Below are 27,500 nucleotides of genomic sequence, written 5' to 3'. Positions count from 1 at the left end.
AGATTCCTATCTTCCCTCATCTGTTTTCAGATTCATACCTACCCACATCTGTTTTCAGATTAATACCTTTCCACATCTATTTTCAGATTAATATTTTCCCACACCTATTTTCAGATTAATATCTTCCCAAATCAGTTTTCAGATTAATATCTTCCCACACCTATTTTCAGATTAATATTTTCCCACACCTATTTTCAGATTAATATCTTCCCAAACCTATTTTCAGATTAATATCTTTCTTTTAAATCATTTTCCAAATTTCTAGACAGACTGTCATGTCTCCAGGGCTACCCTGAGAATTTTTCCCCAGTCTGTGATCAGACAATATCAGGTTGTCTTCCTAGTCTCTGAACATCTATTTTCAGACTTTAATTTTTTATAAGTTGTCCATTGTACAAAATAAACACTCAAAGGTGAGGTAGGCCATGCAATTATATAAGATTAATTTTCATCGGATTGGTTAAAGTCGGAAACGTACCATCAAAGCACGAATTAGACTACTAAGAAGACCGTAATGGCTGTAAAGAAACTTAGATTAGCGTTTATAAATTATTACAATGCCAGTAAGGCAAAAGAAATATAATAACCACAACCTTTAAGATTTTAGAAATAACAGCAATAGATCAAAGCACTGATGTAAAAGGAACTTATAAAGACCCAGTAACTGGACATATCAAAGTGCGTCGGTGGTAAAGAAACATATTTTGAAAATGCACAAGATCAAACAAATATTTAAAAACGTTTAAATGATTGCAAAGGACATCAAAGTTCAATTTGCTTCTATGACCTCTACCAATTAAAACATAGGAACGAACATCTAAACTTTTTATTGATTTATGGAAAAAGAAGACAGCTGAAATTCCACAAAGAAAATTTAGGTGGAGAGAGACAGGTGGAATATTAAAAAGGTGAAGTTAGGGAATGAGGCTGTCTTGAGGAACACAAAACCCACATAATATGTGGTTTTGTCTTCCGCTAATCCATCCAATGTAAGTTTATCTTATGTAATCTCAGGGCCTACTACGTCACCTTTGTGTGCTTATTTTGTACAGTGGACTGGCTATCAAAAATAAAAGTCTGAAAATAGTTGTTCAGAGACTGGGAAGACAACCTGATTGTCTGATTAAATTCTCACGAGTAGCCATGGAGACATGGCAGTCTGTCAAGAAATTTGGAACATAATTTAAAAGAAAACTGAAAAGAACATAGAGGATATAATCTGAAAATAGATGGGAGAAGATATTAGTCCAAAAAGAGATGGCGGAAGATATTAATCTGAAAACAGATGTGGTATGTCAGACCAGTCATATCTTGGTAATGAGACGAGGACCCCTGGTGGTTGGAAATACCAACAAAATTTTCTAATACCTTCTTCTTCAGAGTTCAGTGTTAGCCTCCTTTTTTTTCTCTCTCTAGAAGTTTGTTGCAAAGCATTACTGACTGGGGATGGTAAAAGGAAAATGCAGAAAACAATAAAAGAGTTCGAATTCCAGTAGCTGATTCACATAGGCATTTGTGAGTGAATAAGGCAGTTGATGGTATCATGAAAGAAGTGAATCTCAGAACGGGTAAAATAAGGAAGGTAGGAGGGTATATGTAGAATTTTACTATGAGGCTAGGAATGTCTATGACGCCTAGGGTAGGAATTTATGAAAGGACTGTTGAATGAACTTTTCTTTGTGGAAGTGAATTGTTGGTCTTGAATGACCATGCAAAAGAGGTTGTAACAACTGAAATCAACCGTGAAGGGCGCTGTGTGTGTGTGTGTGTGTGTGTGTGTGTGTGTCCTCCTTAAGGAAAGTGGATGTTGTAATGGCGATCCCTGTATGTATGCTGTGAATTGGCCAAGTTTGTGGAACAGATATTTCTTTGTCTGCCCCAAAACAACTGTCATACAATGAACTTGATCCTCCTAAATTTTGTGCATTTTAAAGTCCTTTGCTGATCAAATAAGTAAGGAAACAGGAACTTTTTCTTTATTCTTATCTGTGTTATCGAGTGATGTCAGAAAGAGGGCGAAATTCCGGAAAGTAGTCGGAGAGTTAAGCGTTTCTTTTATATTTTCTCCCTCTATATATGTATACATATACATATATATATATATGTATGTATGTATGTATATTTAAATATATATACTCATATATGTATATTATATATGTAAATACACACACACACACACACACACACACACATATATATATTATATATATTATCTATATAATCTATATAGTATATATGAGTGTGTGTGGGTTGGGTGTGTATGTGGGTGTGGTGTTGTTTGTGTTATCTGTAGAGAAAACGAAAACTTCTGGAATGTAACGTCCCAGCGTTTAATTATCCTTGTGGTACACCTTCATGTACAGGAGAGGATTACCTTTACTTCGCATTATAGACAGCGTCTTCGCATTAAATGTATATCTTACCGTTACATGCAGTCGCATTTCTTTATACTTTTACGAACCAACCCACTTTTCCAAATGTCCGTCTTCTGGAATTTTGCTCAGCAAAAATGGAGACAGAGCTGTCAAAAGCTTCCACGCTTAGAATGGCGTGAATGCGTTCATCTCTTTAGAGAACCAGAAGAAAAGGAGCATAACTTTAGCATCGGCTTTCGATAGTATAAGACTCTCCCCCCGCCCCCCTCATCTTCACCCTCAACCCTCCCCTACCCCAATACGCGGGTACACGCCAAGTTTGTCTCCATCCCAGCGCGCGTTTGGTCGTTAGTGCATTCAAACACGAAGATGCTGGAGTAGTATTGGCCAAAATAAAATAAACTTCAGCCGTAAGACACAGGATTTCGAGGCCGAGTTGTTGAAAGTGAACAACATACGCCTAGTGTTATATTTTCCTTGAAAGTAATAGTATGTAGCAGGCTCTGGATATCCAAAGAAATCTCTCTCTCTCTCTCTCTCTCTCTCTCTCAATAAGTAAGTGTAGCAATTCATGAAATATACAGATGTTTGAGAATTTCCCATTACGAGATAGCGAAGACTGGAGTTCGTGAGTGTACTTTTTCGTATTATGCATTTTTCTGAATGCTCTGTTCATCATAAACTAGATAAGGTTTATGCATACATATATCGATAAATAGCATCATAAAGTAGATAAAGGTTTTTACATACATATATCGATAAATAGACAATGAAGTGAAATGTCATTTAATCTTTATATTGATATTGTTATTATTGATGTATTATCAATTTGCCTGTATAATTTGTTAGATATACTCGTATTCATTTGTGTCTGTGTACATAGGTCATTCTTGATTCAGCAGGAGAAACAATGCGGATTAAGAACATTTTGATTTTTCCCACAGACCCACATTCTAGGAAGCAATATAAATATGGTTGGCATCAATGCAAACATTCACATATTTCCGTACTATTTTCGAATATCCTTGTCTGCGCGTTCCGGTATATTTCCCTGAATCTTTACTCTCCGTCAGGATGGCACAGTTCTCCCAGCGGTTAAAATTGCTGTATCCAGTGTATTCGAGACAGAATCACTAATTGATGTTGGTTGTGCAGGAGCGTCGGTGTTATTGAAAGTTTCCTGCATTTGATGGAATCCGATCTGAACGTATTCCCGTTTCTTTCGGTTCCCAATCCTGGCAGGATTTATTCCGGGGATTTTTTTTTCTTTTTTTTTCTTTTGTCCCGTGGCTGGAGGCTGAGATAGACGAAACACGTGGATGCTAATTCGATCATTACAAAAACGAGAGAGAGAGAGAGAGAGAGAGAGAGAGAGAGAGAGAGAGAGAGAGAGAGAGAGAGAGAGGTGAAAGCAAACTAAGTGAAAGATGAGGAAAATGCAATAACCAATAGATATACTTATACTATAAACATTTGTAGTATGTATAAATATACATTAATATATGTGTATATTCATACATATGCATGTATATATTAGTATATATTATATTATATATATGTTATGTAATATATATATATATATATAGATATATATATATGTATATATATATATATATATATATATATATATATATATTGATGATAAATAATAGTGCCAAGACTAGGAAGAACATTCTTTAATTATACGAGCTTTCGAGGTTTAAAACCTCATCTTCAGGTTGAAAAAATGACAAGGATGAGAAATCACTAAAAATTACATTAAAATTAATTGTCTTACTAAAAGCTTCAGTCAAAACATAAAACGAACATCACATACAAACTAAAAATTAAAGATTACGAAAAAACTGAAACAAAAGCAACACATACAAACACAGAAATAAAAATAAGATGAAAGGAAAACAAACTACCACACTAAAAAAAAATGGCTAACGACCCACTTTGTGTAGCTACTATGAAACTATACGATAGCTAGTTGAATACCGAACGAGTTGTTCAATTCCGGTTTCTTCCTCTTAATAAACAGTGACTCTGAAATGAAAAGGTCCACTCTATTTTAGCAAAAAGACAGTACTCTAAAATCCAGGTGAGTGAAAGGATGGTCCTGTGCTAAACTGTGTTCCCTTATGGCAGAAAAAGGTGGTTTAGAAAGAGGAAACCTAGTTCTAACAGTAAGACCTCTTTGTTCCTAAATTCTGTGTCTAAGCCAGCGGGAACCGGATCCCATGTATCGCAGACCACACTGCGAACAGGTAAACAAGTAAACGACACTCTAATTAAGGTCCCATATTTGTTTTATACAAAGTTCTGAAAAATTTTCTAGATGAGAAATTTTGTCCCAGACCGGTGTACAGTACTACTAGTAAAGATGTAAAGTACATTAAATTGCCTTTCCTTGGTCACAGTAGCTACTTGGTACGAAAATTTACAAGAAATACTTAAGCATAGTTTTCCTCAAGTTAGTTTCAGATTTGTTTTTACTAACCCTTTTACTGTAGGATCACTTTTGAGGGGGAAGCCTGCTCTTCCTGTGGACCTTAATTCGAATGTCGTTTACTTGTTTACCTGTTCACAGTGTGGTCTTCGATACTTGGGATCCAGTTCCCGCTGGCTTAGACACAGAATTTTGGAACACAGAGGTCTTTCTGTTAGAACTAAGTTTCCTCTTTCTAAACCACCTTTTTCTGCCATAAGGGAACACAGTTTAGCACAGGACCATCCTTTCACTCACCTGGATTTTAGAGCACTGTCTTTTTGCTCAAATAGACTGGACCTTTTCATTTCAAAGTCACTGTTTATTAAGAGGATGAAACCGGAATTGAACAACAACTCGTTCGGTATTCAACTAGCTATCGCATAGTTTCATAGTAGGTATACAAAGTGGGTCGTTAGCTATTTTTTTTGTTTGAGTGTGGTAGTTTATTTTCCTTCCATCTTATTTTTATTTCTGTGTTTGTATGTGTTGCGTTTGTTTTAGTTTTTTTCGTAATTTTTAGTTTTTAGTTTGTATGTGATTTTCGTTTTATTTTATGTTTTGACTGAAGCTTTTAGTAAGACAATTAATTTTAATGTAATTTTTAGTGATTTCTCATCCTTGTCATTTTTTCAACCTGAAGATGAGGTTTTAAACCTCGAAAGCCCTTTTAATTAAAGAATGTTCTTCCTAGTCTTGGCACTATTATTTATCATCAAGCTAAGATTTCCAAGTAGTCGGCCATTACTGAGACTAATAATATATATATATATATATATATATATATATATATATATATATATATATATATATATGCATTTACACACACACACATATATATATATATATATATATATATATATATATATATATATATATATATCAGTATGATTACGTTGTATTCCACATAGGAAAATGAAATGGTACTCCTCATCTTCTCTCCCTCTCTCTCTCTCATCTCTTAGAAAAAAAAAATTCGTTCTCTCTCTCGCTCTCTCTCTCTCTCTCTCTCTCTCTCTATATATATATATAATATATAATATATATACATTTATATATATATATTATATATATACAATATTATATATATATTTATACATTATATATATATATATATATACACATTATATATACACACACACATATATATATATATATGTGTGTGTGTGTGTGTGTGTGTGTGATATGCTTTTATATCAGCCGAATTTTGGCAAAGTTCCTCGTCTTGGTGTCCATGGCATGTAAAATCCCCCCCATGCTCGGATGGACGAATTTTAAGCAAAAAGTTTTGGGCTTTTTCCTTTTGGAACCATATATAATTGGATTTTACCCGCAGTGTTCGCTTTTACATGGCGAAAATAGTATTTGTTAAGTGCTAATTGGCATCATTCATTGTGGAAATGTTTTCAGCGGCGATATTTATATCTAGGTTTTTTTTTCTTTTAGTGTAGTTTATTGTCATCATCGTGGAAATTGTATTTTGCTGTTGGAAGAGAATTGTGAAGGTAATGAAACAGATTGCTTTACTTTATGATTTTTTTTAGCATATTTTTGGGAGTTAGAACATTCATATTGTTATATTGCTGTTGTTTGTTGTTGGCTAGAATACTATGTTATTAATATTGTTGTTGTTACTGTTGTTGCTAATGTCAATACGACTGGTAATGGAAGTTATGAAGGCTCTGGAGAGCATTCACATTCTTTCAAGTTAAGGATAGAATATGACCCTTTTTCGTATTGTGTTGTTAAAAATGTACTTAAAAGTTCGGTGTGTTTTAAGCAATATACCCAGCTATTCCTGCTGCTACCTAATACGCTATAAGACTGAGTATATTCTTTAGTAATATACCAAGTTACTACTACTACCATTACTACCCTAAAAGTTTAAGTATATTTTTAGTAATATACCAAGTTACTCCTACTGCTACTGCAACTACTACTAGTGCTACAACTAATACTCTAAAAGTTTGAGTATATTCTTAGTAATATACCAAATTACTGCACTACTACTACTACTACTACTCTAAGAGTTTAAGCATATTCTTAGTAATATAGGAGGGTACTTCTACTGCTACTACTTATACTCTAAAAGTTTAAGCATATACTTTTAGTGATACACCAGGTTACTTTTACTTCTACTACTTCTCAGAAAGTTATAGTATATTTTTAGTAATATAGCAAGTTACTGCTACTACTACTACTACTACTACTACTACTATAGAAATTTAAGAATATTTCTAGTAATATTCCAAGTTACTACCGCTACTACTCCTTTTATTATTGAATGCTTTATCCTCTAGAAATTAAAATTCTAAGTTCTTTCAGTGACTACATAGATCGTCTTCCTCAATGGATTGGGTTGAGGTTGGGTGGTTTGATGCAATTAAATCATAATGCGGCACTTCCTCTAATAGTTCCAGCTATTCCAGGCACTTGGCTCGAGCGGAACTGGGCCCCAAATTGGGCCAAATCATATTACTGGGTACTGGAGGCTTTATTTACTGACCTTTCTTGGGCGAGTAAAACTTTTGTTAGTGGGTCGGAGTGATGCTTCCGTGGTCTTCACAGTGAGATGCAGGATGCTTGGTATTTGTCTTGCTTTATTGTACGCTTGTTTCGGACGTGTTTTGCTTTGTATGTTTGATTTTTACAGTAATTAGATTTTTTTAAACATATATTCGAATTTGCTTTGCTCTTTTCATGTTCATCTCAATGTTCTTGTCCTCTTTCTGATCGGATTATTTATATTAGTCTTTTTCTCTTCTGTTTTATGTTGACCCGTTTAGAGTTTTAAACTAGGCATTCAGTCTTGCTTAATGTATTTAAGATATACTTTTTCTCTTTTCACCTTGTATGCTATATTTTTAATAGTCCCTTTTCCGGCCTTTTTAACCGTGCCGTACATCCTTACGGGATTGCAACATTGCAAAAACCCGGCACATGCCAACCTAGTAGTCTGAAAACTCGGGAGGGTTAGTAGGAGAGTACGTACCACCCCTCGGGCTGGGGCGTTAAACAGTGGGGCCTAGCGACACTATCCACGTGTCTTAGTATGCATCTGGACTTGTACCCAACTGGCTGTCGACCTAAGAAACAGGAGATCAGAGCCGCTTATGAGCCTCGCAGAGACCCAGGAGGACTTTAACTAAACTATGCCCAATCTTCTAACTAATGTACGTAGGCTCAGAAATGTTGAATGGTTTCTGTAACGTGTTAGATAGCAAGGCAACACATTCAAGTAACGTAGGCGCAGTTTGCTATCCACGAAAGGAACCTTTGCTCTGTCTTTTGCTGTTAAGGAACTTTCAATAGATATTTTTATTGTGCTTCTTAAAGTCAAGAAATCTTCTACAAGACACATTAACAGTTTTGTACAAAAAGAAACGCAAAGAAAAATTTTGAGGTGAAGTTTTCAAATTGCACAGACTCGATTGAAAAAGAAATGTTGGAAGAGTTTAACAAAAGATGGATACTAGCCACTAACGGCAGAGAAAGGAAAAACTTCGACGAATTGTCCATTGCTTGGCTCCGACTGACAAATACAAAAGTCAAAAGCAGATTCCTCGCCAATTTTCGACTCTGAAACTCTTCTCTTGATTGAAGTTTTGTTTGTTTGTTTGTATGGTGTTTTTTTTTACGTTGCATGGAACCAGTAGTTATTCTGCAACGGGACCAACGGCTTGACGTGACTTCCGAACCACGTCGAGAGTGAACTTCTATCACCAGAAATACACATCTCTAACCCCTCAGTGGAATGCCTGAGAATCGAACTCGCGGCCACCGAGGTGGCAGGCCAAGATCATACCGATCAAGCCACTGAGGGGCTCTCGTGATGGAAGTGAAAAGTGAATATTTTTGAATTTTGCATTGATGGGTGTCATGAAAAAAATTTATTGACTTAGAATTAATTTAACCATTTACACGTAACCATTTAATTTTCTTTCGTGTGGAAATGAATGGCTGTTGTGCAGTGCTGGAACTATAGGAATATCGATTTTGTTTTTTTCGGAGGAAATAAATGTCTTTGTTTACTTATGTATGTATGCATATATATATAAATATATATGATATATACATATGCATACACACACACATATATATATATATATATATATATATATATATATATATTATGATTGTAAAATCAACAACTAAAAATAAATAAATAAAAAAAATCGAATATCTTTGTGGTGACTGAAGTGGTTGATTTCTCTTCGATACTGAGGAAAGAAGGTTTTCATGCTCGAATATCCGAGACATAGGTTCCATACTATCAGTTAAACAAGTCCAATTCTGTTACAATAACAGTAGGCCTAGAAAAAGGTGGCAGGAATTCAGGCTTTTGTATTTTTGTTAGGCCTACGCTTATTTTCTTTTCATTTTTAAACACTGTTAGTACGGTTGATGAGAGAGAGAGAGAGAGAGAGAGAGAGAGAGAGAGAGAGAGAGAGAGAGAGAGAGAGATCAGTAGCCATAGAACATTTCTCGATGAAAAATATGCTCGCATCGTAGGCTTGTTAGGCCTATAGTTGACTATCTTGTGCGTTATGAAACAGCAATGTCCTCTTGTTCGAGAAGAAAGAGAAAGAAAATTTCTATGAAACTGTTCGAAAATAAACAAGTTCTGTAGATATTGTTGGGTTGTTAGGCCTATGCTTCGCTTTTTTGCGCTATCCTATATTTTTCGTCCGCCTGCGTACAGAAAAAGTTTCTGGTTTTTGTAATAAAATTCTCTCTCTCTCTCTCTCTCTCTCTCTCTCTCTCTCTCTCTCTCTCTCTCTATGATTTCGTGGCTTATATGCAGCCGCTGGCACCCAAGCACAAACAAAAGATAGAGAATACAGAAAAATATCTTTCACACTAACAAGACTAGAATTCACATTCCGGTCATCAAGTCTCATTTTAAGGGTCTACTTAACTCTGCTTTTAAAATGCATCAGCCTCCACCACGCACTCGAAAAAGAGAGAATGGTTAAGATTCAACCACAGGTGACATTAAACTTCACCTGCAACCCGGCAGGATGAGAGAGAGAGAGAGAGAGAGAGAGAGAGAGAGAGAGAGAGAGAGAGAGGCCGCGTAAACGGTTTCCTGCGACGGGTCACACTCTCACTCTGTCTCTCGCTCAGTAATGCCTGGTCTGTGGTGGTGGTAGGTTCTAGCATCCCCGTTCTTCCGCCGTGTGAAGGGGGAATTGGCCTTTGGCGGGGAAAATTACCCCTTTCCCTCTTACAATTCCTGACTTTCTCCCCCCCGCAAGAGAGGCCGTATCAGCGCTCCAAGATCATGGATTACTGGGAAGACGCGAAGAGTACCGTGGGATCTAATGTGTTGTTGGATATTTTTTCCTCTTCGAAGCGATTCGAAAGTTGGTCTCGTTTGGTTTTCACGTGTGCTGTTTGAAGGCTGCGTTTCCACAAGCCTCTCTTTCGACCAGGTGAGACGGAGTTCTCTCGTGTGGTTCGATTTTAGACTCTTGCTCTTATTTGGGTTAGTACTTTGAAATATTTGTATTTTGCAAATTTTCATCTGATATATGATGATATATATATATATATTTGTCCTATAGATTATATATATATATATATATATATATATATATATTTATATATATATATATATATATATATATATATATATAATTTTTTTTCTAGATAAAAGTTAGTATAGGCCTAATGAAGCAGTTTCCCATAGTACAGGATTGCTCGAGAGAAAAAGCAAGATAATACTCCTAACCACTCTTTTTACGTGCTGAATTAGCGAAGAATTCCTACCAGAAACTTGTGCAAAACACACACACTCACACACACACACACACACACACACACACACACACACATACGATTTTCAAGATGGGGTAGGAGGGTCACTTGCCACCCTCCTTAAATTTTGGCTAGATGGCAGAAGTTAGGAAAACTTGAAAGCCCGGGAATGTGTCCGAAAGATTAAAAAGATTTATAGTCCACTGAAAGCTACAGTCTATGTTGTATAACAAAAAACCACTTTTCGAAAAAGTATTTGCATTGCTCTTAAGAAAGTGTGTGTGTGTGTGTGTGTGTATTACTCACATATATGTGTACGCATATTTGTTTTTGAAACCATCGTACTTGCAACAGCCCATATCTCTTTAACTTGATGCATAATTATGTTTTCCAACTTTATTCTTCATTTTGACTCATGGCCTTAAGGACCCTCTCGCCGAAAATTCTCCCGGGATAGTGTGACTGGTAAATAGGGAACTGTTGTAATCGAAATTCCCACGCTTGTACTGATGGAAAAAAAAACGTGTGATTTTTCAAGGATTTGTTTACAAAGCCGTGCCATTGATCAAGTAATTGTTTTGTGAGCCTTAATACCTTATATGTGGATATGGGTAGTGTGTGGTGTATATGCCTGCAGATGTAAATACGTGAAATGCTTACTTTTATATACGTGTAAATATATATTATATGTATATATATATATATATATATAATAAATATATATATATATATATATATATATATATATAAATATAAATTATATATATATATATATATATATATATATATATATATATATATAGAAAGATAGATAGATTGGATCCAACCCTCCTTTATATTAGTGAATTGTTAATGTTGAATTGGGATGGAAATAAAGTAGATAAATTTAGGATCTTTCTGGATTTAGTAATTTTGTAGCGATACGATGTGATGAAAATGTTAGAATTGACTGAAAGATGGATCGAAGTGTTATTATTGTAGAAAGAGGACGATGGTTTTTTCGAAGGGTTTAAAGGCTGATGATGAACAGAAGGGGCAAGGCGCATGTTGTAGAAACCGAACATGTACACATGTGCATAAAGCCTACACTCCTTTTCCTCCCACGCTAGGACCAGTGGAAAGCAGTCTTTTGTCTGTAATGAATCGGCAGGTAGGCCTATGGACTAACTCAATGCCCGTAACCGTAGTGCACCGAGATGGTAAGGTTTTGTTGCCACTGAAATTTGTGAAACCATGAGGGAAATGCAGGTAATGCCACTCAGTTACCAAGACTGTTAATTACATAATTCGAAGGTATTTGTAGGAAGGCAACCTAGAGAGTGCTGGCTACATATGGTAGAAATGGAGTCGGAATTGACGGCACCTAATATTCAGCTGTGTCAAGATTGCTTGCAAGACAGAGAGGGACGTCAGAATATGTATATTGTGTTTAGGGTGTGTGTGTGTGTGTGTGTGTGTGTGTGTAGGGGGGGAGGGGCGGTGGGTTTGGGAGTGAAGCCTGGAGAAGAGGAGAAGCCAGAAAGGGTTCTATGTTGAAGTCTTGCCCCCAAAGGGGGGGCAATTGTTGCTATTGCTATTCTCCTTTGCTGTGGGATTCAGAATATAAATAACTCTTGAGTATCAGTGTCAATATAAGCTAATTGAAGCTGTGATGGGATGTTATCTTCATCAACAACATGCCGCTCCTTATTCACTCGTCACTTCTTTGCTTACTATTATTGCTTGACCTTTTAAGCTATCAGCTTTATTCCTTTATACTCTACCTTCAGTGCCAGTAATATGAGAACAGCTACAAGAAAAGCTTAGTAGTGATACTGATTGTTATAACGAACATCTTGATTAGAGTATGACAAGTTAGCATCTGTTGTATCTTCTCTTTCTTTCGTGTGTCCGCAACATTCCTAGGAGTCTTTTCCTTATCTCCTACTCCCTTTCATTCACGCAGATTCCTCTTTATAGAAGAAATATTTGATATGGCTCACAACTCATAAAACTCACTAACTACCGGATAACCATTCGACTTTCTATGACCTTTCAAAACGGAACATTTTCGGTAATAAAACCTTTTAGACGAAATTTGCAAGTAAAGAGAACAACGTTCCCTGTTGCAAGGTTCCTAACAATGATGAAGTGCAGTCCGTGTGGAATGAGTGAAGTATTTATGCGACGGACAGGGCATAAACAAATTGCGCGAATTTATGTTTTATGTTCTAACTTCAGCCCTAATATTTTGAGGTACGGTGAAACCCCTTTTCGTTAACGACTGACTTGGAATGGAAAGTGCTGAATTATTGACAAGGGATGAATTCTAATATAACAGTATAAAATCTAATAAAACGTTGGCGTTTTAGGCTTTTATCCTAGGCCTATTTATATCACTTTCTTCTGAGTTTTTACACATCCGTGCCGACGAGAGAGAGAGAGAGAGAGAGAGTATAAAATCTTAAGTACAAAAATATTCAACAAAAGAGGTTATTATTAAATAGGTATTTAAAAAAAAACTATCGCAAATCCAGTTCTTGGTTCAGTTACAGAGGCATGACCTCACAAGATAATATTCAAACATTTCGTAACGGACTGTTACGGACTTACCGAGTTTACTTCCCCGACTCAGATAGATCAAGTGATGGTAAATGAACAAGGAGGTTTAATACACTTAGCCTCGTCCCAACATGTCTGTTAAGTAAACGATTTTCCAGTGCCTTTTGTTAGTGTTTGTGTGTGAGTGTGTTTAGCAGATTGCGCTACTACCGTTTTTTTTAAACAATTGTGTCAACAAGGTTTTTTTTTATTGTTTTCTTCTGTGATAGACTCCGTATTTATGCTGTCTTCTTTCATATCCCATACTGGGTTCTTTAACAGAATATATTTGCATACGGCAAAACTAGTCTAAAGTTCTTTGTGTTCGATTCTTCATGTTTAAAGACAAGCTTGTGAGCTCCTAGTTAAAGCCAGTGTTGCACAGGTACTCTTTGTGGGGCCTTCAGTGTGTTTTGGTGCCTTCAGTCCTTGCACCAAGTACCCAGGCATTTTTTTAAAAACTTTACTGCAGTAATTAACCACGCATGTACTCGTTCAGTTGATGCGTGACTTCAGTTTTGTCAGGAATGCCACCTGAAACCATGGCCGTGTGATACTACCTACAGTTGATAGTTGCTACTATGCTCATGTTGTTCACTCAGATTCCGGTGATCCGAAGTTCAATTCTCGGCTCGGCCAACGGGGAATCAGAGGAATTTATTTCTGGTGATAGAAATTCATTTCTCGATGTAATGTGGTTCGGATCCCACAATAAACTGTAGTTCCCATTGCTAGGTGACCAATTGGTTCCTAGCCACGTAAAAATATCTAATCCTTCGGCCAGCCCTAGCAGAGCTGTTACTCAGCTCAGTGGTCTGGTAAAACTAAGATATACTTAACTTTGTTCTGTCAGAATGTTTTGACATCCCATCAGTTACAAGAGATATCCTGGGTTTCCTATAATAGATTCACATCAACCGTGCATTTCCTGTCAGACCAGTCCCTTACGACGCTCCTGATTGGCTGTTGATAAGCCAATCACAGGGCTGGAAACTCTCAGACTCTCTCGAGAGTTCACATAGGCAGGATGTATGTTCCACTTCTCCTGAAGGATACTTTTGAAAGACGTATACCTCAGGAGAGGTGGAACATATATCCTACTCATGTTAACTCTCGAGAGAGACCGAGAGTTTCCAGCCCTGTGATTAGCTTATCAGTAGCCAATTAGGAGCGTCGTAAGGGACTGTTCTAGACAGGAAATGCACGGTTGATGGGAATCGACTACAGTAAGTGTGATCAAGGCTTATATTTCCTTTTCTTTCTTTTTGTATATAAGAACAATTATAGGATGTTTGTTCTTCATGTTAAGAGTAAATGATTTTGTCATCTTTATTCTTTGCAAGTGTATTTTACACGTACACACACATATAAACATACACATTTATGTATGTTTGTATATACTTGTGTTGTATATGTTCTGTAAGTTTTATTGCATGGGAGGTTCATCCTCAATTCAGCGACTAAAGTTTGAATGTGGCAGTGACTTGATCGTATTTTTTTTATCACTGGAACCACTCCCTGTGCGGGGAAACCACGTAATGTTAAACAAAATTTGTAGAAGTATGTGTTCCCTCACTTGTACGAGGAATGAATCCGCAGACCCCAAGCATTTAATCATTTCGTGCTGTTTCCTTTTGCCATGTACTCCTATTAACCTTAGCCGAAGAGGTGTTCTTCCGCTGTTTAAGGTACATTTCTTACTACTAATGAGTCCACGACCTTCACTAAGCACTCTTCTCCGTAGCAGTGCTTTGTATTTGTACTCTAAACGATTGGTTTCTCCTAGATTAAGTTCCTCGTTGGACAAGTGGTTTAGTTGCTCGCCTACGGATTCGGTAGCCGCGAGTTCGATTCCCCGCCCTGCCAACCTGGAATCAGAGGAATTTATTTCTGGTGAATAGGAATTCATTTCTCGATATAATGTGGTTCGGATCCCACAATAAGCTGTAGGTCCCGTTGTTTGGTAACCAATTGGCTCCTGGCCACGTAAATCAGCCCTAGGAGAGCTGTTCATCAGCTCAGTGGTCTGGTTAAACTAAGATCTATATCCTCCTAGGGTAATAATACTCAGGTTGTACCATCTCCGACCACCGTGGTAGCAGTCCTCATTGGTAGACTGTTGGTCTACCTGGTTGCTGCTGCCCCAAAGAGAAAGAAGCTCATTTGAATTTCATGGAGCATTTCCTCTCCTTTGGGCTTTGCAACTTTTCACCAGGCTCTCGTCTGCCTTGGGATAGCAGTGTTCAGGTAATGCTGGTTTTTTTTTTCGTCACGATAGAAGTGGCAGTAGATGTAGGTGCAAAGTTGTCAAATAAGGAAATGAACGGTGAATGCAATGAGAAATCGTTGATGTCTGTAAGTGATACAGTACTGACTGCGGTTATTAAAGATGAATTGTAGAAAATAGAATCTGTATGTTATTGCAAGAGGAAAAAGTTTACTTTGTGCTTTGTAAATGTCAGCAAGGTTTGTCTAAGGTCATAAGGGTAAATGGAAACGAGAATATTGAACATTGAATGTTAATAAAGGTAGTGGAAGAATGATAATCGCTGCTTTGTACTGGTATTTGAGAGTCATTATAACAGGTGAGTCACAGAATAAGTGAAGTAAAAAAGTTAACAGAGTCCGCACGAAAGGTTGTTAAGAGACTTGAATTGTTTATGTAAACCATGACACCGCCTCAGTGGCGTGGTTGGTATGGTGTTGGCGTCCCCCCCTCGGTGGTCGCGAGTTCGATTCTCGGCCATTCCATTGAGGAGTGAGAGATATGTATTTCTGGTGATAGAAGTTCACTCTCGACGTGGTTCGGAAGTCACGTAAGCCGTTGATCCCGTTGCTGAATAACCATTGGTTCCATGCAACGTAAAAACACTATACAAACAATGTAAACCATGACGGGAAAGTATGAAAAGAAGTGTTTAACCAACTCTACTTTCAGGATGTAGAGTGTGGAACTTATCCGTCGCCAGCAGTTAGAAGATGAATATGGCAGAGACTGTTGTGTTGTTTTTTCTTTGGGGTCACCTCCTTTTAGGGGAAACGACTTTAATGTTGATAGAGATATCACATGGGTCTATGTAATGTTATCACAATTTAGCAGTTAAATTATGAACATGATTGTGAAAGTTATTTTTTTCATGAAGCCACCTCATTTTAAGGGAAACTGCAAAACATTTATGTACGTTTGTTTATTATATATATATAATTATATATTTATTATATATATATAATATATATGTGTGTGTGTTTGGTATATATACATACATCATACATTATATAATTATAATTATATTATATATATAGTAATATATATTATATATATTATATATATGGAGGCCCGATGAAAATGCCAAAATATAAAAGTAAAGTTAAATTGCTCAAATTTCAGAGACTACTGTCTCTCTTTTCAGGTAAGTAACGAATAAGAAAAGTTACAGAAAAGGCGGTATTTATACCAACAGATCCATCCACAGGTAGCCGTTTGGATGGATCTGTTGGTATAAATACCGCCTTTTCTGTAACTTTTCTTATTCATTACCCACCTGAAGAGAGAGTCAGCAGCCTCTGAAATATATTACTTACTTTATGTATTGTGGTGTTTTTATGCGCTCTTTTTATTAGATGGAATTCTGTTGTAACAGAACATTTTTACCAGTCATATATATATATATATATATATATATATATATATATATATTATATATATATATATATATATATTATAAATTTATATGTATATATCTGTGTCTTGTATACATACTGATGGATGTATGTGTATTCTGTATTTGTTCTTTCAACATTAAACTTTTTCCCATTTTATACTTCACTATTTTTAGTCGTCATTTCTCTGTCCACCTCTCACCTTTCCGTGAAATTTCTGCGTTTCACACGGGGAACCAATATTTATTTGTCCCATTGTACGTACGTCAACGTACTTGTATGTATTTAATTACCAAATTTTTGTGGTCCATCAGCCATATGGCTAACAGATATTGGCATGATAAATTTCTTTGGAAAAGATGATAGGTATTAAAACCCAATTGAAAAGTAACTTAATACGAGCTTAAAAAATTGGTCATATTTGTTACAAGATAAAAACGTACCCGTGATCTATTTAGGATAACATATGATTGTATCCGGATATTTTTGTTCCTTGCCCGTTATAAGTTTCCTCGGTCCAAATGGAGTTTGGAAACCTACTTCAAAAAGCATATCCACATTAGAATTGCAGCTTTAAAGTGTCTTCTATTTTTTTCTTTCTTTTTTATTCGGCTGGGTACATTTCTGTGGTTATCGCTTGCAGAGTTAAAAAATAACTTTTATCGGCGAAGTACTACATTCGACACATCGACATACCTCTTCAATAAACAAAGAATTAGGCGGAATAAAAGCGCCCCCCCCCCCAAAAAAAAAAAAAAAAAAAAAGCCGCTCCGTTTAATGAAGTATTATACACATCTAATGCGACAAGACACCCGAATCCTCCCAAGACGTTCATATAAGGAGCCTTGTCAGTTTCAAGTAGGCGGGCTGCCTTGTCGTTGCAATATTGATGAATTGCTCATTGTTGCTGCATTGCTCAGCAATGTCGCATTAGTCAGTCAGTGATCTCGGTCTCATTTTGTCATTTTTAATTGTGTTTTATTTGGAGTCGATCTTTAATTTTCCTCATGCTATTTTTTTTAACTCAAGTTTGCTGTGCGACATTACATTGATTTCCCCTAAACCTGCTATACTGCAGTTTGAAAAACAACTGTTAGAATCGTCTAAATACCAGCTTATTTTAAACTATTTATTTTGCAACTGCTTCAAACCTGCCATGCTGCAGTTTGAAAAACGTAACTGTTATGATCGTGTAAATACCAGCTTATTTTAAACTATCAATTTTGCAACTGCTTCTTTAAGAAATAAGATATCCGTTTCTAACAAGCTCTGAATAAACTTATGTTTTTTTTATCACGCATGATCGTTCGTGGTATCTTCGTTATTATCTTGATGTCTGCCTAATCAATCTACCCATGGCCTATCATCTTAGAGAGCCGTATGATGCCTTAAACTAACTCCAGCACGGGCCAAATTAATGCGTCGTATGTGTTGTTCACAAGAGCTTGGTGCTTTCATTAAGGAATGTACCCATGGTCTTTCGGAAGTCATTACCGGCTTACCAAGAAATGGTAATTGCCTGTAATCTTGTACTCTTCGGTTGTGATCATGCCCAGAGTCATTTAAAAGTCCTAAAGGCTTTGTAATGCATTGGTAGTTTTGCTGCATGATGAGTTCCTGATGCAACAATATTCCATATCCCTGCGTGGGATCCGATCTAGTCTCACTGAGAAAATTCCTCCTTTTCGGTTAAGCTGATTTGTTTATGATTATTCACTCATTATTTTCCTTGGTAGCTTGCTGAGGAAATTAAAAGGGTTATTTGCTTCTTCTTTATGAATAGTTGTAGGTATATAAAATAATAATTATAGTAACAACATTCCTGTTTGGAAAGGCACGATAGGGAATAAAATATTCTTCTTCATTATTTCTTTTAGAGACGACGTAACGGAAAACCAACATTTCTGGTACCAAAATTCAAGTAAAACTTCGGGATCATTTTATTTTAATGATTAGTAACCATTTCAGCGATATTCGTAAGCATCCATTCTCGATACTGTCTTAATTCTATGATTAATTATTCCCCTTCTGACTCACGGTGTTCCTAACCATTTCATGAATGGCGTCCATGACCTTAGTTGCTCGACGTTATGTTGCATAAACAGATCAAATCAACTAACATTTTATGACATTAAGAAATCAGTTCAAGTCGATAAATTGACATGTAAGGTTATTTAAAAGATACATTCGAACGCACCAGCGCATCCACAAGCAGTCATCTCAGTATCGAATTTATTTATTTGTTATGTATCTGACCTTCATTTTTAAGGGCATTCTTACAGAAACTTAGTTTATCAGGAGTGAGCGAATCGGGGCTCGACATTTCCCTGGATGTGAGAGAGCATCTTAATGTAAGACCATTTAACTTTCACTATGCTCGTTTTCTCAATATTACTTAGTCTAATGTCTTTTCAGCATCTTTGACTGCTGGGTTTTCGGCGTCTCTTGTTTCACCTTATTTGTCTGACCATCCGAAATGCTTTCCCGAATGTCTTTTTTGCATTTTAACACTTCGTATTTTTACTTCAAGTTAGGGCAGGCTGAGAAAGTATAATGCCTCGTGGACATTCTACATTCTGTAGAGAGCCTACAGTTTGTATCGATGAAATCTGATGTTTTCTCTCTCTCTCTCTCTCTCTCTCTCTCTCTCTCTCTCTCTCTCTCTCTCATAAGAAGACAGGAGACCGATAAACTCTTGCAGCTGTCATGGTCACATTGTCAAGGATCTCAAATCGTGTGTTGTGGACAATTCTGGAAATCTGTTGACTTATTTATTTCTATTAAAGTTTCTTATTCTGTTTTCTCATTGCATCGGTGCGTATTGCACATCGAATGTTGATTTATTCATTTATTTGCTTTTACTTACTGCATGTCATTATGCTTACCCTAGGCCATATGTCATTTGGCTGGGAAATTTACCGTAGTTTGAGATAGGTAGGTTTGGAATATGTGATGTTACTTGATAACGCTACTTGTTTGAGATGTGATTTGGTATAGCAGTGCTTCTGGCGTATGATGTAACTTGATGTACAACGGTGTATGAATTGCGATTTGGATAGTGATGTAAATAGCTATAGGAACATTCCTGTGTTGCTATATACGTAATTTGATACTGGAACATTTGTGAATAGTGACACAGTTCGGTTTGGAAATTCGGATGAATTACGGTGCAGTTGAATATGGGGAAGTTTCTTTTTCTTTTAATGAAAGTACTTTATGTATAGTAGGATTAGTCCTACTAACTTTCTCGCGTATTTCTCTTTTTTGCTGTTTTTTTCTTTTCTTTTTGGTAATATGAGGTTAATGTTGTGATATATATATCCAAGTCTCGTCGACCTCGGTGTGGCTGGAATGCACTGACTGATAATAAACGCATACATATAGCTAATAAATGCTTGTTTACATCATAGGCCATAAAACTGCCGGAAATAACATTGCCTGATAAGCCTACTCGATTTATTACTGCTGATAAACCTGTGTGACATTTATTAGGCTTAAAACTCCTTTGACGTATCTTTATTGACGATCTGTGTTTTCATGCCTTGGCTGATAAAGCATCGTTTGACATGTTCTAGATGGAAAATTCTTATTGACATAATGACAAATAAAATTTAATTGATAAATATTGTTCGACATTTGGTGAATAAACTTGTGGTTTATATGATTTCATTGCTGATAAACATATTAGTTTGCATTGAAAGGTTATTTTTCTCTTGAATAATATAAAACGATTGATTAAGTGCACCACTCCTACCTGGGAAATTCTTACGAGTGCATTGCATTCTCTCTCTCTCTCTCTCTCTCTCTCTCTCTCTCTCTCTCTCTCTCTCTCTACGTGGAAGACTATCAGCTATGCATTAAATCTCTTAGACACACTGCGCCATTCCTGGACATTTAGACTATTCCTTTGCGATACATTTTCTCTCGCTATATGTATATATATATATATATATATATATATATATATCATATATATATATATATATATATATATATATATATATACATATATATATGTATTCATTTTCATATGTATTTATATTAGATGGTGTACTTTTCTATTAGATTTACTGTAGGTATAATTGAATGTTTTTTTTGTAAGGTGTCAACTTTGTTAGTATGTATGTATGTATATATACACACACATATATAAATATATATATATATATATATATATATATATATATATATATATATATATATACACACACACGTACGTATATAATTCTGTTATTTCTAGCTTTTTAATCTCATTATTTCCTCTGTAATTCACGTTGTTTTACATTTTCTTCATCTCAGTCACTGAAACTTTGTCCTAAGATGGTCGGAGACGATCAGCTTTTTTGACGCAATATTTTGCGCTTCAATAATTTTACTTCAAACTTTTTACATCAATATTGTGTGAAGAGCCTTCAGTATGCACCCTAAACGGTCAAAGTTTTGGTGGGATGCTAAGATTTATAGAAAAATCTTGATCCTTTATCATTGCCCTTAGGCTCATTCATCCCTTTTAGGGATAATAGCAACAGATTTGGGTACTTCTTCCTGTGTCATCTTTTCAGAAAGACTGAAGCAGATACCCTTAACCTCTCGGTTTCGATGTCGAGGCTGCCCCTGTAGGAAGGTGGTGCCATCAGTTCACCTCATGCTGTGCACTGTAGGCATTACTTAAGGATCTTTACAGCGTCCCTTCGGCCCCTAGTTGCAACGCCTTTCACTCCTTCTACTATACTTCCGTTCATATTTTCTTTCTTCCATCTTACTTTCCACCCTCTCGTGACGATTGTTGCATAGTGCAAACTGCGAGGTTTTCCTCCTGTTTACAGCTTTACAACCTCCTTTATTCTCAAATTTCCTCTCAGCGCTGAATGACCTCATGGGCCCCAGTGCTTGGCCAATGGCCTCAATCTTATATTCCAATTACTTACTAAGAAGTCGCATCAACATTGCGTCATACCTTCATACACACACTGCGCCACACACCGCTAAACCGTACACACTATACACATGTTATCAAGAGTCCTAGTGATTAACGCTCTCTGTTATAACAAATATTCACTCTCCTTGTCTCTCTTTCCCATGCCCTCTCAACATTGAAGTTTTCTGCATACTAATTAATGTTTTCACAAGATAAGACCTGAGCAGATTAATTTTTCGTGAGACGGATAAAAACTGTTAATGGTTGATGTTGCTGGAAGCCCTGGATCTATTGACCCAGTTTTCTGCGTAGAGGTCAGCTATCCTCTGAGTGCTTAGTTTAGACTTTAGAATTTGATACCTGCTCCCGTAACCTCAACTCCCAAAATCTTCTATTTTTAAGTCTGGTCTGTCGTTTTCCTTGACAGAGGATCCCCTTCATCTACCTTGTTTTTTTTTATTGTTTTCCATTTTAGCAGTAGCTAAAACGAGATCAAGCCACCTGTAAACTCGGCCTTATGTATGTAAAAAAGATATAAACTCGCGTACCTACTCAGTGAGGTGATCATCTCTTCCCTCTCGTTTTCCATTCTCTCTCTCTCTCTCTCTCTCTCTCTCTCTCTCTCTCTCTCTCTCTCTCTCTCTCTCTCTCTCTCTCCTCGTTTGAAGCAAGGCGCCATCATTGTCTCCTGCAGATCCATTATGCAAAACTCATATATGACGTCTGTCGAGGATGCTATATTTATCTCGTCACTTGTCTTCTGGAATGTCAGCGTTCCCTGTGAATCAATTACACCCATCTGCAACGGCTGCTGGAAATGAATTTAAAACAAGCACAGCGTTGGAAATAGCTGGCGATTGGATGGGAAATGTAATGGACAGAATTTGAGCGCTGGTATTCAGAGAGATTCTTTGTGAAATTTCACGAGATATTTTTTGATGGCATCCGTACTGTGCCCATCTGGAATTGGAAACAGGCCACGCCCCCCTTTCATGGCACGGCTGTTATGTGTGTCAGGACACAATGCTGATTTTGTTTTAAATGAATCTGTCTTAGTAGTGGCGTTAATATTAAAAACAATAGTCCATGTTATAATGGTTCATCAAATGAAAGTCTGTTTGACGCTAATACTCGCTTGAATACCAGCAAATGTAAGCAAGAAAATGTTTGTATCCTCGTTTGTTTGTTTTTTTCGACAGAAAAGAGGATATTTCTAAGAAATATCTATATCTGAAAAGTTAACTCGTATCATTTCTGAATTATAGGAGCGCTCGAATATGAGGAAAATAAGTGTTGTTTACTTAATAATGTTTCAAAACACCGAGATTAATTATAAACAAACACGAGCGGTGCATTAAATCCGAATCCATTTAAAAGCGTATAAGTTATGTTTATCCAGTGATGCTCAAAATAAAAAAAAATACATATGTCCGTAAAGAGAAACCTACATCAATCATTTGCACAAGGTTTATGAGTGTTTCAGTAATGTATTTGTTTGTTTACATATTTAAATGTTGATTTATTTATTTGTATTTTGTATCCAGATTAGGGGAACCATTTCGTTTTGCAGCCAGTGTTTTGGGGGAGTTCAGAATACTGTGATATTTGCTGTCTTGACATTTAGAAATATTGGTATTTTTAAGTCTTTTATACTCACCCTTTTTCCTTTTTCTCCTTCTACACTTCCTCCGCCTCTGCTTCTTAATTCTTGCCATACACGCCCTCTTCTGTATTCTCTTCTCCATTGGTTCATTTTCCTCTTCTGCAGCCTTCTCCTCCTTCGATCTTCCTTGTTATACTTAATCTTCTCGTATTCCTCATCCGCTACCTGCTCTTCTTCCACGTCCTTATTCTCCCCTGCACGGGGGTTAGTGCCGTTAGTGCACCTCATGCGGTGCACTGTAGGCATTACTTAAGGTTATTTGCAGTCCCTTCGGTCCCTAGCTGCGACCTCTTTCATTCCTCTTACTGTACCTCCTTTCATATTCTTTCTTCCATCTTACTTTTCACCCTCTCTTAAAAGTTGTTTCATAGCGCCTTTTTAATCTCAATTTCTCTTTCAGCGCTGAATGACCTCATAGGTCCAAGCGCTTGGCCTTTGGCAAGAATTATATATTCCATTCCATTCCATTCTTCCTAATTCATCTCATCAAGATTGTCTTTGCGTTTATGAATTTTTGTCCTCTTTTTAAAAAATTGTTTTAATGAAAAATTAACGCCATTTTTCTTGTTTTAATGATGAATTAACGTAATTTTTTGTTTTAGTTATAAATTAATGCCATTTTTCTTGTTTTAATGATAAATTAACGCCATTTTTCTTGATTTAATTATAAATTAACGTTATGTTTTTATTTTACTGATATATTAACGTCATTTTCCTTGTTTCAGTTATAAATTAACGCCATTCCTCTTCTTATAATTATGAATTGACGCCATTTTTCTTGTCTTAATTATAAATTAACGTCATTTTTTTGTTTTAATGATATTTTAACGCCATTTTCTTTGTTTTAACTATAAAGTAAAGCCATTTTCCTTGTTTTAATATAAATTAACGCTATTTTCCTTGTTTTAGTTATAAAAATCACGATATTTTTCTGGTTTTAATGATAAATTAACGCCAGTTTTCTTGTTTTAATTGTAAATTAACGCCATTTTTCTCGGTTTTAATGATAAATTATCGCCGTTTTTCTTGTTTTAATTATAAATTAACACCATTTTTCTTTCTTTTCACATCCCTCAAACGAATGCAACGACGACGTGGGCGACCCTCCCGTGCAGAACATGGGCAGAAGCAGAGAGCCTCCCGTGAACAAGGGCGTGGGAGGCTACCGCCCGACCATCAACTGGAGGGACATCTCCATCCGGAGGAAGAACATGGCCGACAAGCAGGTGCTGGCCTGCATCGTCCTCTCCGGCGTCATCATCATCATCGTCGGCATCGTCCTCACCGTCCTCGGGTTCCTCGTCATCAAGAGTGAGTACCTGCTTTCGAGTAGCTTTCATTTTATTTTATTTTTTTTATGGATTCCAGGACCCTTTTTTTATGGATTCGATATCTTTTTAGGGATTCGAGATTCTTTTATGGACTCGAATGATTTCTTTATGGATTCGAACTTTTTCTGTATGGATTCGAGATGTTTCTTTATGGATTCGAAGTTTTTTCGTTGTGGATTTGGGATTTTTTTGTGTGGATTCGAGCTTTTTCTTTATGGATTCGAGCTTTTGTTTTTATGGATTCAAGATTATTTTATCAATTCGAGCTTTTTTCTTTATGGATTCAAGATTATTTTATCAATTCGAGCTTTTTTCTTTACGGATTCAAGATTTTTTTTTTTCCTTTAAGGATTTGAGATTTTTTTTTTTTTTATGGATTCGAACCTTTTCTGTAAGGATTTGAGATTTTTTTTTTATATAGATTCGAGATTCTTTTATGGATTTGAGATTATTTTATGAAATTGAGTTTTTTTTAATGGGATCGATGGTTATTTTATGAATTCGATTTTTTTCTATGGATTCGTGATTGTTTTATTTTATGGATTCGAACATTTTTTTATTCATATGTTAAAACATGCTGCAAGTTGTAGTAGTTCGATTTTTGTATTGTGGGTAAATTCTGAGTATTCAGTATACAAATTAAATACATCGACAGACATATATATACGTGAACGCATATATGAGTGCGTGTATGTACATCCTTTATTACTGCAGTACATACACAGACATAGTACACACACACACACACACACACACACACACACACACACACACACATATATATATATATATATATATATATATATATATATATATATGTGTGTGTGTGTGTGTGTGTGTGTGTGTGTGTGTGTTATTTATTTATATTAGTATGTGTATTGTAGAGCATTCGTACTTTTTTTACTTACATTTATTGCTTTTCACATAGCTATCACCATAATAGCAACTCGTATTACGGACTACATAAACAAATATTTTGAAAAAAATATAAAGAAAACGAACGAAAACTGTTGACAGGAGTGGCGATAATGTGTGCATAGCGGGGACTATCGCAACGTAAAATGTGATTCACGTCGGAGAATTACATTTTGACAGCGTTTTAAATAAAGCCAGGAATACTGATCACGTGTGATATAGTTATCGATGGCATAGACAATTAGTGGAATTGATAACACAATGTGAATGGTTCGAAAACTGATGCGTGATATTAATCTTATTGCGTGTGTGTTTAATCGCCCCTGCCATGCATAATAAAGGATGGTGGTAATGATAAAACTATTGTTAATGCGATTATTGGTGTTATTATTTTTGTTAGTAAAAGTTAGAGGGACTAAATTGATCGCTTTTACCAAACTTTGTCTTTTAGATTACGTTGTAAATACTATTCAGAATTTATATTTAAAGTATTTTCACACACATATATATATATGTATGTATATTATTATATATATATATATATATATATATATATATATATATATATATATATATATCATATATATATATATATAAATTTATATAATCAGAAAAGGAAGCGGACGAAAACACCACACCTCACTAGGATGTCTTTTTTTTTATTATTTTACCGACGTTTCATAATCATTAACAGAATTACATCTTCTGGGCTGCACATAAGAAAAGATAAAAACATAAAAAAGTTAAAAGTATAGTCTAAAAGTTCATTTAAAAATACATTAGAGTAAAAATGAAATAAATAAAAATAAAAACACAACCAACCTAGAGGTGAGACAACAAGGAACTAAATGGAAGGAAACCACCACAGTCTGATATATATATATATATATATATATATATATATGATATATATATATTTCAATGTAGCATGAAGGAACACGTGCTTGGGAATATATAACCTTAAATCCACAGTATAAAAGGTGAGTGAAAAATGGGAACAAGTACTTTCGTGGTATATTCTATATTTTCAAGTTCACACTGAATATAATAGAAGTTAACAGACCTTTATATACAAAAACAGAAAGGGGGGTGAGGTTACAGTTTGTTAACCTGGGCGGCGTGTTCTTTAAGCAAAAGAGACAACGAGAGAGAGGATCAAGGGACAACCCAGGATGGAGGTTTAAATTCCTTGTTGGAATCCATTTTTACTGAAGCCACGTCAAAAAGGAATTTAAATCTCCATCCTGGATTGTCCCTTGATCGTCTCTCTCCTTTTCCCTTTTGCTTAAAGAACACGCCGCCCAGATTAACAAACTGTATATTAAGGTCTGTCAACTTTTTATTATACTCAATGTGAACTTGAAAATGTAGACTATACTATGAAAGCACTTGTTCCAAGTCCCCAGTTTTTCACTTTTCAAAGGTTCAGTGTCCCGGCTTTATCTTGGTATGACAAACAGGTTTTTTCGAAGAGGTTTTAGTTTTTTTTTTTTTTACATTTTAACTTAGAAATATATTTAATTTAATTTTTAATTAAAATGGGTTCAGATTTACTCTCTTTCTAATTTGGCTTTCTTAATAATAATAAATAATAATAATAATAATAATAATACTAATAATATAATATAATAATAATAATGTAATAATAATAAGCTGGAAGTAAACCCTCAGTTAAACAATGTTTTTTAAAAATTATTGCTGCATCAGCTGCATTAATTTTATAGAGGTTCTACTCTATTAAAAAAAGAGGAGAGCCTCTATAAGAAATTAATGCGGCTGATGCAGCAATAATTAATAATTAATAATAATAATAATAATAATAATAAT

The 27,500-nt window shown here is 35.7% G+C and overlaps 1 protein-coding gene across 4 annotated transcripts in view; it reads left to right on the top strand.

Annotated features, from left to right (window-relative positions):
• Positions 1-27,500, top strand: part of LOC135227054 (C-type lectin domain family 2 member L-like) — a 308,754-nt gene that overhangs the window by 18,558 nt on the left and 262,696 nt on the right. For 2 of the 4 annotated variants that reach the window (XM_064266862.1, XM_064266865.1), the window contains exons 1-2: positions 9,985-10,280; positions 24,543-24,738. In XM_064266862.1, coding sequence (XP_064122932.1) covers positions 10,170-10,280; positions 24,543-24,738 — 307 coding nt within the window. In that variant the 5' untranslated portion in view covers positions 9,985-10,169. Of the gene's footprint in view, positions 1-9,984; positions 10,334-24,542; positions 24,739-27,500 lie in introns of those variants that run through there. The other 2 variants (XM_064266864.1, XM_064266863.1) reach the window with 2 other exon arrangements.

The sequence above is a fragment of the Macrobrachium nipponense genome, chromosome 15 (assembly GCF_015104395.2).
Source record: "Macrobrachium nipponense isolate FS-2020 chromosome 15, ASM1510439v2, whole genome shotgun sequence".
NCBI classification, from domain to species: domain Eukaryota; kingdom Metazoa; phylum Arthropoda; class Malacostraca; order Decapoda; family Palaemonidae; genus Macrobrachium; species Macrobrachium nipponense.
The sequence above is the reverse complement of the archived record's forward strand: the minus strand, read 5'-3'. Positions and strand labels throughout refer to the sequence as shown.